General features: G+C 50.0%; 1 protein-coding gene across 4 annotated transcripts in view; it reads right to left on the bottom strand.

Annotated features, from left to right (window-relative positions):
• The window catches only part of Scn10a (sodium voltage-gated channel alpha subunit 10), a 91,307-nt gene that overhangs the window by 42,540 nt on the left and 34,483 nt on the right, over positions 1-14,284 (bottom strand). For 3 of the 4 annotated variants that reach the window (XM_052186980.1, XM_052186979.1, XM_052186981.1), the window contains exons 11-14: positions 12,277-12,573; positions 10,228-10,339; positions 2,855-3,093; positions 252-425 (exon numbers count right to left, since the gene is read on the bottom strand). In XM_052186980.1, the coding sequence (XP_052042940.1) occupies positions 252-425; positions 2,855-3,093; positions 10,228-10,339; positions 12,277-12,573 (822 nt within the window). The remainder of the gene's footprint in view (positions 1-251; positions 426-2,854; positions 3,094-10,227; positions 10,340-12,276; positions 12,574-14,284) is intronic. The other variant, XM_052186982.1, reaches the window with a different exon arrangement.

The following is a 14,284-nucleotide window of genomic DNA, read 5'->3' as shown; positions in this document are numbered from 1 at the left end:
CCTTTTTGTTATAAACAAGGAGATCGAGGGACAAAGAGAGTGTCCACCCTACTTTGCATCAGTGAAAAGCTGGAATTGCCAAACTGAGTCTCTAGGTTCTTCAGAACCATGACCTGCCTCGCTCCTACAAGAATAGGAAGAATGGGGGGAACCGGCCAGCAGAGTCCCCAAAGACACAGTGCCTGTGCCCCAGGGGTCAGCTTCCCTGAGCCCGAGTGGGAGCTTCCCAAGTGGCCAAGAGAAGCCATTACCAAGCGGAAGGTGCGGAGCACCGACAGGCTGCCCTTCTTGGATGCGGTCAGCTCCAGCAGGCTCACAGTGACAATGACGCAGTCGAAGATGTTCCACTTCTTCTGGAAGTAGTAGTAGGGGTCGAAGGCAATGATCTTGAAGGCCATCTCCATCGTAAAAAACACGGTGAAGACCTGAGGGTGGAACGAGTGGTCACTGCTGTGAGGTTTCTGCCCAGGAACAGCGAGGACTAGAGCAGCAAGAAAAGAATCTTGTTTACAAGAGAGCAAGGCATGCTGAGTGTGGTGGCACATGCTTGTAACCCCTGGAGGAGGCTGAGGCAGGAGGACCTCAGGGTTGAGGCCAGGCTGGGCTATACAACAAAATCCTGTCTTAAAACAACATTAAAGAAGGAGGAAGAGGAGGAGGCAGAAGAGGAGGAGGAAAAAAAGGAGGAGGAGGAAGAAGAGGAGGAAGAGGAGGAGGAAGAGGAGAAAAAGAGGAGGAGGAAAAAGAGGAGAAGGAGAAGAAAGAGGAGGAGGAGGAGGAAGGGGAGGAGGAGGAGGAGGAGGAGGAGGAGGAGGAGGAGGAGGAGGAGGAAAACAGATTCTTTTGTCTGTTCTTGGGGACTATAGATGGAAATTTCTGAGCCACTGACATTCAGAGAAGCCACAAAAGAACTCAGGTTTCCACTTCTTCTTCTTCTTCTTCTTCTTCTCTCTCTCTCTCTCTCTCTCTCTCTCTCTCTCTCATGTGTGTGTGTGTGTATGTGTGTGTGTGTGTGTGTGTGTGTGTGCGCGTGCGCGCACATGGATGTGCGTCAGTCTATGTAGAGACCAGAGGTTGGCATAGAGTGTCTTTCTCAATTGCAATCCCTCTTCACCTAACACTTTGCAGCAGGTCTCTCCCTTGACCCCAGAGCTCACCTCTTCGGCTTCACTCTATCACCAGCTTGCCCTAGGGATCTCCTGTGTCAGCCTTCTGAGTGCTGGAATATCAGGTGGGCCAGCACACCTTCCTGCTCTCACTTCTGTGGGTGCTGGGGTCTAAACTCCCTCCAGACCTTGGGTATAGTAAGTGCTTTATCTGCTGAGGCACCCCGCCTCCGTCCTTTCATTCCAGTGGTGGTGGGTGCAGAGCCAGTGGTGGCCAGTAGGATAAACTTCACTATATGATTATGTCAACAAGAGTCACTCTGGTTCAGCAGCTAAAATGTATGGTCAGACTAAGACAAACATCCCAGCTCAGCTCTGTCGCAGCTTACATAAGCTTGATGGGCAATGCCCCCTTTTCTTGCCTCCACTTCCTCAGTGTAATGGGTCTAATGGGAGTAAATGCTTGTAGTTCCCAGCTGGCGGTAAGTCACGAAGAAATAGCAGTGGCTAAGATCATCAATCTATGGTCTCTTAAGACTCCCTTTTGCATTGAAGGTCTCCAGTTGTGTCACCCAGGACAGAACTCTGACTTTAAAGGTCATTAAGCTCCAGGCAACAACAGAGGCCAGCAAGGGAAGCAGGCAGGGGAGAGAGAAAGCAAAAAGACTGTGGTCAGGGCATGGTCGTCCCAGGCTTTATCAAGGCCAAGAGCCTGGAAACAGGTGCTGGCCTCTTTCTGGCAGATGTAGAATGGAAGACAGCGCTTGGGGCTCGCTCAAGTAACATCACATAGGACAGGTCAGTCTTCCGGGTGCATTTGCTGCATGCATACACGTCTGTGTATGCCTTCTGTCCCCTGCTCTGTCCTCTGCTCTTCAATGACCACACTGAAGACCATATCCAGGGGCTGGGGAAATGGCTCAACTGGCCAAGCACAGCCACGGGTGCAGGAGGACCTGAGTTTAATTCCCCCAATCCCTGTAGAAAGCCAGCTAGATGGAACACACCCGTAATACCAGTGTTCGAAAGGTGGAGGCAGGAGGATCCCTGGGGCTCACTGGCCAGCTCGCCTAGCTGAATGAATGAGACCCAGGTTCCGTGAGACTCTGTCTCCAAAACAATGGGGTTTGGAGGATGGAGGATGGGAAAGAACATGGTGAAAATAAACTGCATGAAATTCTTAAAGAATATATAAATACATAAAATCAACAACAAAATTGGGTAGGTCCTGAGGAATGATGTTTGTATGAGGTTGTCATTTGGTCTTCAGACACCATGCAGACACGTATGAACACACATGTATATGCACATGCACACATACACATACACACATGTACACACATAAGCACAAACATGCACACACATATACACATAAACACAAACACATACATGTACACATACATGTACACATGCACACATACACATACATAAGCACAAACATGCACACGCATATACACATAAACAGAAACACACACACGCCCATGCATACAAACACACATACACACACACACAAACTCATACTCCACACTCCACACATTGTCTTTGATGGGGAAGTGACACCGAAGTGTCTCCCTCCACCTTAGCTTGACTCTCCAGCTTTGACCTCCTGATTTCAGGCTCCATGTTTCCCGTCAGCCTCTCCGCTCTCAGAGGCACACCAGTGCACCACCCGTGAGAGCATGGAGCCGCCACCCACCATCCCCACTAGACAGCTGGGGCCGTGTCACCCATAGGGCCAGCTCACTCACAATGTTGCCGGCGTAGAGCATGGCGTCGAAGGCTTCGGTCATGGGGTAGTGCTCCATTGCCATGAAGACGGTGTTCACCACGATGCACAGGGTGATGGTGAGCTCTGCGAAGGGGTCCGTCACCAGCTCGAAGAGCACCATCTTGAACTTCCTCCACTTGGGGCAGCACTCCCAGATCAGATACTTCTGAGCTAAGCTGATCAAGCAGGGCGGGCACTTTAGCTTAGACTCTTCCAGTTCTGCATTACGGGGGAGTCAATGGCAGCCGTCATTCACATGTCGCCTTGGACCCCATCCTGTGGTCGTGATCTAGACCCTTGTGGACCCAATGCCTGTGACGTTCGAGGTTCACTTCAGCCCCCTTTGGTTCTGTAACTGCAATTCACCCACCCACCCACCCAGTCCTGTCTGTATTCATTCTCTCTCTCTCTCTCTCTCTCTCTCTCTCTCTCTCTCTCTCTCTCTCTCTCTCTCTCGCTTTCTCTCTCTCTCTTCGACAGGGTCTCTTGATGCAGCCCTGGCAGGCCAAGAACTCACTCTGTAGAGCAAGCTGCCGTCATATTCACAGAGATCCCTCTGCCTCTGCCTCTGCCTCTGCCTCCTGAATTCTGGAACTAAAGACATGGATGGCCATGCTTGGGAGATGACAGTCTTTTGTTAGCCTGGAACTCACTCAGTAGGTTAGGCTGGCTTGCCGACAAGGCCTGGGAATCTCGGCCTTGCCAGCCCAGGAATTCTAAGTGTGCACTGCCTCTCCTGGCTTTTCACTATGTGGTATCTGAGGGTGGAACTCAGGCCCCCACACTTGCAAGGCAAGCTCTGGCTGAGTTATTGCTGAAGCCTGACCCCACCTCCCTCATTTTTTACTACCCCTTGCTCATATGATGTCCGTACCTCTCAACTTAACCCACTTGGATTTCACACCCATTCTCTGCTGGCTCCTTTGCAGATGCGCTCAAGTCCTTCGTCTGCCTTCTCCGTCCTCTGTGCACCTGGCAGAGTGCCTCCGTATCCATTCAGGTTTATTAGCCTGGCCAGCTGATCGTGGTTGGACAACATGCACACCCAACCTTCCTGAAGCCATCTTTGAGCCTCTGACAATCCCTGCCCAGAAACTCTGCAGGGGCAACTGGTTTCCTTACATCATTTACCCCATTCGGCACGTAGTGAAACCCAGCATGGCTTTTAGCTTATTAAAAAGAAATAATTTTAAAAATGACAAAAATTAAGTAAAAATGCCATGTGCAAACCAGAAACAGGTCCAATCCTCCGTCCAATCATCTCTAGAGTTCACTCCTCCCCTCTCCTACAGCCTCTGACTCCTATCTATGCTCATGGGCGGCCCTCCATCCCCTCAGAATTCAGAACCATTCATGAAACAGCTTCTTCTTCTTCTTCTTCTTCTTCTTCTTCTTCTTCTTCTTCTTCTTCTTCTTCTTCTTCTTCTTCTTCTTCTTCTTCTTCTTCTTCTTCTTCTTCTTCTTCTTCTCCTTCTCCTTCTCCTCCTCCTCCTCCTCCTCCTCCTCCTCCTCCTCCTCCTCCTCCTCCTCCTCCTCCTTCTCTTCCTCTTCCTTCCCATCCTCCTCCTCCTTCCTACCACTGGTGTCTCCAGTGTGTCTTCATGCCCTCTCCATCTCCTGCCTCCACGTCTACAGGATCAGGAGGAGCTGCACCCCTCTGACTTAGGTCGAAGCCCCTCCCTATGACTTATGCAGCCCCCTCTCCACCCCACCCCCATCACCCATGTCAGTGTGTCAGCACGATTTAGCTGTACCTCAGCTTTAGAAGCTGCCTCTCTGGGCCTTGTGTTCTCGCTCATCCTTTGCCTCTCCAAACGCAGACTTCCTTGGATGTTTCCTAAATGTAGTCTCCATTTTCCTTTCCTTTTCTTTTCTCTGGAGACCCTGGTGTCTGGCTCTTACCCCTGCCTCCTAGAATCTATCAGAAGCCTGCCCAGCCTCTCACAGCACTGACAGTGTGCAAGAGCCAGGCTAGGATGACCCCTCAGGTTCTCTCTCCTCACCCAGCTGCAGTCTCTCGGATTTGCCTCTTGCTTCCTTCCTCTCCTGGCTTGAGCTGTTGGTGAGGGCAAGCATTCTTGACTCCACTTATTCATCTTCCCCCTAGGTAACCTTAGTGAGCCCCACAGCCCCACGACACCACTTCCATGCAGCTCACTCCTGGATTACATGCCCAGCCTCCGATCCCTCCCTGAGCCCTGGCTCATCCCTGAAGTCTCCTCCACTGCATTTCGGCTTGGATGTGTAATCGGGGCCATCCCTACGGAGGGCGATTTCATAGCTCTGGGCTTGTCTATAAATTCTCCTGTGTGCCATGCATCCTGGAGATAGACACACCAGCTGACGTGAGCGTTTCCCTCCATGTTTCCTTACGCACACATTTTGCATATGAAACCTCTTTCACCATAAGGTTTTAATAAAGCACCTATCCATATTTTCTTCTTTCTTTGTAGCCTGGCTATTTTTCATGTCAACTTTCAGTGCATTTGCAGTTTATTTTGGCTGAGGAGGGGTGTATTGGTATAACCCTGCCCCCATCTTTGTTTGTTTATATCAACAGTATTGATAGGATGATGTGGTTTTCCTAAGAAGTTGGAATGGCATTTTTATTGTGGTGTTTCCATGTATTCTGATGTACACATGTCCATTTCCCTTCCACAGACCAGTCTATTTATTTCCACTTCCATGCTGTGCTAATAGCCCACTGTGAATTTTTTTCAAACTACAGATGTCAAAGCTGGCAGAGAATAGTTTTGCACAGAAGTTGGTGTGTTCTGGGAGCGAGTGAAATTAATCATCCCTATTTGGAATGAAAGCAGACTTTCTTGGACCTGTTTTGGCACCAAAAGGAATCCTGAGAGCCTGTGCTGGGTGGGGACATTTATAGAGACCATCCTGCAGGAAGCAGCCTGTCTATGAGGTACAACGGCAGGGGGTCAGCTCTGCGTGTGTGCGCGTGCATGTGTGTGTGCATGTGCTTGCAGAAGCCAGGGGCCAATGCTTGTGTCTTCCTCATTTGCTTTTTTGTTTTTAAGACCGGGCCTCCCCATGAACCTGGATCTCACCTCTAAGATCTGGTGATGTGGTGTTTCTACCTCCAGTACTGAGGTCCTAGGCATAGGGCTTCGACCAGCGTTTACAGGGGTCTGGGCATCTGAATTCAGGTCCTCAAGTTTGCACAGAGGGCACTTTATCAACAGAGCCACCTCAGCTCTGTAGATACCACAGATAAGAAAGCAATCACACCCTGGCTAGCCTTGAATGTGGCCACGCCTCCTTCCCAGCAGTCTTTGGAAAGACCATTCCTCCTCTTAGAAGGAGTGTTCTCCCTCGAGATGACAGCCACGGTCTCCCCTTGGGCACCCTCTCCTCTTGCTTCCAGAACCTACTTTAATGTCCTTCTATACCCTTTCTGCTGTTCCCATGCTCCAAGATCATCCCAGGTTGATATGCTCACAAGTCCTCATTCTCAGAAGCCACAAAGGTGTCCTTCTGCCCCCTACTGTCCTGTTCCACTTCTCTCTGTGCTCACAGAAAAAGTCCTGGACAAGGCAGCCCATGCGGCACCTCCGTCTCTCACCTCCCTCTTATTCTTCATGTATGGTATCTGCTATTGTTCAGCTATGATGATCCTGGTGTGTGTGTGTCTGTCTGTCTCTGTGTGTCTGTCTGCTTCTGTGTCTGTCTATGTCTTTGTATTTGTGAGTCTGTCTCTCTGTATCTGTGAGTTTGCCTCTCTCTGTATGTCTGTCTCTGTATGTGTGTCTGTCTCTATGTCTGTCTCTGTGTATCTCTCTGTGTGTGTGTGTCTGTCTGTCTGTCTATCTCTCTCTTTCCTTTTCTCTTTCATGTATATACATTCATGCCTGTGCAGGTGTACCAATGGTGTGAGTGCATCGAGTGTTTGTGTGTGTGTTCTGTTGTACATTTGATGCATGCATATGAAAGTGCAGGTGAGTGTGTTTGCTGCTTGTGGCAGGGCCTGTGATTGAACAGTCAGTTCACCGATGAGGCTAGACTAACAGTCCAGTGAGCTCCTGGGAGACCCCTATTTCTGATCCCAGTGCAAGGTTCCAGGCCCGTACGGCTGGCCCTTTTATCTTTTTTAGCATGGGTGCTGAACATTTGAAGTCAGGTCCTCATGCTTGAAAGGCAGGTACTTTACCCACCGAGTTAACTCCCTGTCTGCTTCGACGATCCTGTGCGGACCAAAAGCTCCCACGTGACTATAGGCCCAGTAGATATCGCCAGTCATCTCCATAGCTTTGCATCTGCCGAACTTTCTATTCTCCCTGAAGGGGTTTGGGCCCTTGTCTCTTCTCCATTTCCGGGTCCTCTCTGATTTCTACATCATTTTTCTGTCTGCAATGGTGCCATCTCTTCTGAGCAACCACGACATGCTGTAGTTTTCTGAGACACTGCCTTAATTCTTCTTGATGTCACTTCATCTTCTTATATCTTTCCAAAACCGCCATGTCTTTAGAGTGCTATGGAATATATGGCTGTAGGTTCCTCTCCTCGTCTGGATTCCAGAACTATTAGCACTAAGCTATCTTTCCTACCAGACAACACTACTTAGATATCCCCAGGAGACTTCACACCCAACAGGTCCCAGATCATGTGCGCCTTCTCATGTCTTCCCTCTGAGGCCCTCTGCTCCTCCCCACAATGCTCACCCTGGTCACTGCACAAGTGCCCCTCCCCCCTCCGGTTGCCTGTTCCAGAACCATGTGTGCATCATGCAGTTCTAAATCTCATGACTCCCAGAGACCCGTGCAAGCATCAGTTCTCTACCATCCCTGCTGCCACCCCCTAAGAGTTCAGCATCCCAGATCTTCTTCCCACTTAAAATTTCATCCTTTTGAGTATTAGAACAACTTTTATGAAATCCAAGTCTTGCTGTCCTGTGTCCAGTCCTTCAGTGGCACCTCACTGCTCTTGGATGAAACCCACTGTCCGTTAGAGTCTAGTGGGGCTCTGTGGATCTGATCTGGCCCCAGACTGCTTCCCTAACCTTATTTTGAGTCCCCCACCCCTTGCCTTGATGTCTATGCTCCAGATAGCTCAGGCTTTTACATGTCTGCATTAGGATTTGTCTGCCTAGGATACTTCCCTGACCCCGAGCAAAAGTCCCTCCACTTCTCTTAGTATTCTGCATTTCTCCAAGACACTCGGCACCCCACTAGCAGCCTCTCTAGTGCCGTCCTCTCCTGCTCAGTGTGATAACAGCTGTGCTCACAGCAGCGAGTCCGAGTCTGGCCTTCTGCTCTGGATGATTGTCAAGTCTCAGCTTGCATGCCAAGCCTGGATGGCTCGCAGGCCTTGAGTTAAGTGAACTGTCACGCTCTTATTGACTTGTGCCAAACCTTCTTGGGTGCAATCGCCCCGAAGCAAGTTTTCCTGTGGATCCAGTCAAGACTCTGACAGTATGAGGTACCCTCCACGAACCCCGTAAAGGTTGTGGCTACCCAGCTAGAGAATGTGATGCACTTTATGCTCAGAAAATCTGGCCTAAACTGGCGGTGTCTTTAATATGGTGTCTCCTGAGTTTCCTATCACTCCCGAAGCCCTCTCTTCTTCCTATCCCAAGATGCTTGATTATTTCTCATTTTATTTTATCAGCTGTTCAGTTCATTACAGATCAGCACCACCCTCCAAATGTCTCCTGTGGGCCCCATGCTCACTCACCATTTACTCAGCAACTGTTTGCTAGTGCACGCTAAGCACTACGCTGCTTATCTAGGCACTGAGACCCCGGTGTGAGCAGAGGAGGCGGATCTCCTGCCCTTGTGGGCTTTCAGCCCGAACAACAGAAGGTGATAACTGACGCAGATGCTGCAGACTAGACCTAAGTCATCGAACCTCACAAAACGCCATGTCTCAGTTACGCCATTTCACCAGGGAGAAAACAGAAGCAGAGAAAGCCAGGAGAACCCCAACATCATAACCTTGCTATGTACATGGCAGAGCTCACATGCAAACCCAGGCACGAGGGCTCCAGATCCGAGTTCTCAGCCCGGCGGCCATCTCCACTCTAAGACGAGTGTGATGTGCTTGTCTTTACGTTTTTCTTGCTCCCACCTATCTTTCTTTCTGAGTCAAGGCCGTGTGGTCTAGCCCTGGCCAATCTAGACCCCACTCCTCCTGTTTCAGTCTTCCTAGTTCTGGAGTTTTGGGGGACACACCACAATGCCCAGCTTCTGTCTTATCCCTGGAAATTGTATTTGGTGTTTACGCCTGAGGAACTTTCTCTCATGGTTTTCACATGCTGATCTCCCTCACTCCATTCAGATTTCTGGCCATCCCAGAGAGGCTGCCCTTTCTCTACCACCCAGTCTTACACTGCCCTGTTAGAATCCAGAATCCTGATTCTTACACTGCCATCTAGGAATTTCCCCCACACCCCACCCCTATCTCACACTGCCCTGCCTGAGCCCTGCTCTCCGTTCCCTTCCTTTACTGCCCCTCTCAACCCCGTCACCGTTTCTGCATCTACTTGTGTTGCTCAGCTGGGTCTCCAGAGCGCCCAGCCCATGACAGCAGGTGTATATCTTTCTCACCATGAATCTCAGCCTCCTGGGGCAACGCCAGATGTCTAACAGATGGCCAACAGATGTTTGAAGAAATAAATCTTTTTTTAAAAAGTTCTGAGGAATAACTGAAAATGTAAGCTATGTGAATTGTGTAGTGCGGCCTCCGGAGCTGCCAGGGCCATCTTCAGTGGCTATGCAGGGATAGAACAGCCTCTGTACGCAGAAGGACACAGCCATGCTGTCCTGGGACTTGTGTGTACAGGGGGCCATGAGCTGGTCCCACCCGGTTTCTTCTCGTCCTCAGCTTGACCATAGACACGTTCCCTCAGGGGACTGAGTCTGCTCCCGTTTGGTTGGCAGAATTGAAAAGGGTTAGGTGAAATGGGTTGGCTAATTTACTTCAGTTGTCTTCCCACATTTGGCACAATAAGAGCTCGAGACAGAAACAAAGTCTCAATAATGAAAGTTATAGCCCTGGAGAACACGAAGAATAATGTTGCCAGGCCAGGAAATGAAAGACTTGAGTTCCTCACGCACCTCGGAGGTGGCTGATGTCATCACATGTTTCTGAGAATCTAGTTTGTGACCACTCATGAATCAGATGCTAATTTGAATAAGTGAACCAGGGCACGTCTTCATTGGAGTATCCCTTGTGTTTGGAACTTTATACACATAAAAACCACTTAATAAAGGAGCTGGAGCCTAAGGCTTAAGAATGGAGAGTGTGGAGGATCTTGGGCCACAGGAGAGAGGTCCTTGGCCCGGCATAGACTCATCACAGCATGGGGGACGCACTGGTGTCTCTGTGAGCCACACTCACCCTCAATGACTGACGTCATAATACTGACAACGCTCATCGCCCTCTGTGCTCGGAAAGGCTCGTTCAAGTAGTCCGCAGACAGGAAGTTCTTCTGCCCTACAGCGTCAAGTGCCTGCCGGGACACAAGCAGAGCCACCGTGAGGGCTTCTGCATCAAAGCCAGGTCATTTATCTTCTCATTGGCTGGTCTCACACAGCTCTGAGACACTGTGAAGCCACGAGCCCGAGGCAAAGCTTGGAGAAGCAGTAATGGTATTGGAACCTCGGGTTAAGAGCTCAGCTTCAAGGGCCGGGGTACAGAGGCAGGATGGGGACAATGCCCAGGTTGGAAGGTATGAGCCAGGCCAATACAATTTGAGAAGTTTATTTGGAGAAAGAGCTTGTTGAGCCCCAGGGGAGTCAAAGAAGCTTGGAAAATTAGGGATCTTGCTAAAGACAACTGAACACAGGTTCTTACAATGTAGAAGGCCTTAAAGAATCATCTTGCACTAGCTGGGTAGTTTTACCAGAAAGAATCAAGGTTGAACACTCAAGAGTGTGACTGTCCCAAGAACAGATACAGGAGACTGAGAGGTGTGTCCCAGTGCAAGATCTTCCTGTGCACAGCATCCATGACACCTCCCACAGAGCCCTGAAGCCCGGCATCCATGACACCTCCCACAGAGCCCTGAAGCCCGGCATCCATGACACCTCCCACAGAGCCCTGAAGCCCGGCATCCATGACACCTCCCACAGAGCCCTGAAGCCCGGCTGTGACTTTAGGACTCTGGGTTGGAGACTCCATTTGCCCTAGAGACACACTCTTCACCTGTCTTCCCTGCTCTCTCTCCAGAGAGGGCAACTCGAGCAAAATAGTCACCTCATGGCTCTAGTCAGGAATGGCTAACAGGAAGAAGGACGGCAGGAAGGGAGAGATACAGAGACAGAGAGAGAGAGAGAGAGACAGAGACAGAGTCAGATACACACAGAGAAAGACAGAGGGAGAGAGAGACATATAGAAAGAGAGAGACAGAGACAAAGAGACACAGACATACAAACACATGGAGAGTTAGAGACACAGAGACACACGGAAAGAGGGACAGACAGAGAGAGAGAGAGAGAGAGATGCATGCGAGCACACATACACACACACTACAGACAGACAGACAGACATAGAGAGAGATTGAGGTTGGCTATTTGTACCTTGTCCCCTGCAGCTGGCAGCCGTGTGATTCTCTGCATGAGACCACAGGTCCTCAGCCACAGATCCTGACAAGTTCTGATTTGGGGGCCTTTTGCTGCCGCTCTCAGCTTGAGCACACAGCACCTCCTCATTGTTGCTCTCTGGGTCCCTCACTGTCCCTTGTTTCCCTAAGCCCAGCCCTTGCCTCTGCAAATACCTTACTAATCCCTCCACTTGCCCCTGAAGCAGGCCATTGACTTCTTCCTGGGATCCAGAGTCAGGGGACCCCACCACACAGTGCAGTCTTTACAAGACTCTGCATGTGTGTCTCTGCTAGCCAGTGGGAGGGAGCGCACGGTGTGTGTGTGTGTGTGTGTGTGTGTGTGTGTGTGTGTGTGTGTGTTTGTTGCAGAAGCACCACTAGTGATACGGGAGGAGGCTGCGAGTTAAATCCAATCTCCTACTCAACAAGGCACGCCAGGGCTACCCCTGTGGATGCCGCCGTAAGGAGCAGGAGCCAGGCAGTCCCTGTACCTGCTCTGTGCCACTTTGATGAGTTACTCATTCTGGACATTGAGCCAAGGCCACCACACTTCTACCAAGATCGGTCCTGAGAGCTCTTAGAATTGTGTCAAACCTCACAGGAGTCATAGATGTCTATAGAAGGGCCCCCTGTTCTCCTTGTCCTTGTCAGAGGAGCATCTGGAACCATCCCAAAGCAGTGGTGACCAATAGGGACAGAAACACCAAGAAGAAATAAACATGAAGTCAATGGAAAATCAACTGCACCACTGCATGCAGAGCAGATAGATGCCCTTCACCTCTTTAGTAACGTTCAGCGCTTAATCTGCCAGAGTCAGTCAGAGTATGGAGCATGCGCAAACTCACAGGGCCTTCAGGCGCTCCGGCGGCTGCGCGCTCACCAGCAGGCAATCCAAGCTGTCCCTCTTCTCCACGTCTAGGGCCAGGGTTGGGGGACTGAGGCAGTGGGCTCCTAGGGAGAGGACCTGCCTGCCCAGCACCCCTGCCCAGCAATATGGAACCTCGACGGCTTTCCTGGTCTCCGTGAAAGACCCCGTCATCCATGATCCCGTCAGGAAATGAGACGTCTTGGCTGGGTGCTCGGAAGTGGAACACACTGCTGTGGCTAGCCCTGCGTCTTCCGGAAGAAAGGCCTAGGAAAGACTGGACATTGCCCACAGATGAGCAGGAGATAGGATAGGATAATGTGGGATAGGAGCGATCCTCCCTAAATCCAGCATGCACTTCCCCCCACCCACATCTGCATCTCATGATCTCTCTGCAGCTACCTAAAGACCTGAAGATGCTAAGCAGTGGTGGCACAAGCCTTTAATCCCAGCACTTGGGAGGCGGAGGCAGGCGGATTTCTGAGTTCGAGGCCAGCCTGGTCTACAGAGTGATTCCAGAACAGCCAGAGCTACACAGAGAAACCCTGTCTTGGGGAAAAACAAACAAACAAACAAACAAACAAAGAAACAAACAAACAAAAAAGACCTGAAGATATCCTGGGTAGCGATGGACAGAGAACCAGGGAAATGAGATCCTAAACAGACTTGGGGAAGGGACAGGAGAGGGGTGATTATAGGATGCCTAAGACTAGCACGTAGGTTACTGTTACCAAATATTGCTGGCTTGCTGGGCCAGGTGTCTGCCAGCCTTGGACAGCGGGCTCAGACGTGGCTGTTCTATGTTCCCATCTGCACACGGAGTATCCGGACCTAAGGAAACGCCTAAACTGGAGCTTGGGACACTGTGTTTGAATGAATGAAAGTGCTTTGCTGTCTGAAAATTAAGATGTACAAGTCACCGGATTCCATCTACGTGAGCTTGAGGGTTTGTGTTGGAATGGAGGAGACAAGCACTCTATAGTGTAATGAGCTGGCAGGATCCCCTGAGGCCAGCTTTGAACAGCCAACAATAGGAAGATTGAAGGAAGAGTTGCAGCCCAATTTCTTGGAAGAATAATGCCATTCCTCCAAATCGATAAACATTTCCCATCAAAAGCTTCCACCAAGTGAAAACTGTGTGGGGCTTTCCGATCCGGAGGAAAAGCTCTGGTTCTGTAATTCTCGGGTGCTGCACCCCCACAGAGCTCCTGGATGGGGTTAGCTAATTCTCAGGACTTGGCCATAGCAAATCATCAGTCCTATGCTCAGATCAGAAATGGCCTCTCTAAATCTAAAAATCTAAGCGATGGCTCCCTACCAAACTCTTGTCATAGTGCCCTTAATTTTTCTTAATTCTTTTTATTTACTGAACAACGAAAGTCAGGCATGTTACTGTTAGAATTCCCTGTGTCATAAAACTGAGCTCACTGTATCTCCCTTCCTCCTCCTCTCTCTCACATATGTGGCTCTGTGTGTGCATGTGTGTGTGCACAGGTCAGAGGACCGCTCCAGGTGCTGTTTCTCAAGCACTATTTTTTTTCTTTTGAAAAAAGGTCTATCATTGCCCTGGAGCTCACCAAATACCAAAACGTCTGTCTGTCCAGCAAGCCCTAAGCATCCTCCTGTTTCTGTTTCCTCAGTACTGGGGTTATAAGTACTGTATAGTACCATCATGCCTGGCTCTATTTTTTCCCCAAAGTGGGTACTAGAAATTGAATTCATATTTTTGAGGCAAACACATGACCAGTTCGACCATCTCTCAAGCCCCTTAAGGTTTCTTTTCATGGTGGCTTGGAGCCTAACCCTGTTCAGTCACCACCATTGCCAGCCTAGTGTTACACTAGAGTATATGCCCCAAACCTCTAGCGCTCACTCAGAGCATGAGTTGTTCCCATACTGTAGGGGAAAGGAAATTGGAAAGCCTATCTTAAAGCTAAGAAGACAGAGTTGTTTGCATTTGGATTCCAAGCAAACTAAGGAAGGAACCA

This window comes from Apodemus sylvaticus, chromosome 7 (genome assembly GCF_947179515.1).
Source record: "Apodemus sylvaticus chromosome 7, mApoSyl1.1, whole genome shotgun sequence".
In the NCBI taxonomy this organism is placed as follows: Eukaryota; Metazoa; Chordata; class Mammalia; order Rodentia; family Muridae; genus Apodemus; species Apodemus sylvaticus.
The sequence above is the reverse complement of the archived record's forward strand: the minus strand, read 5'-3'. Positions and strand labels throughout refer to the sequence as shown.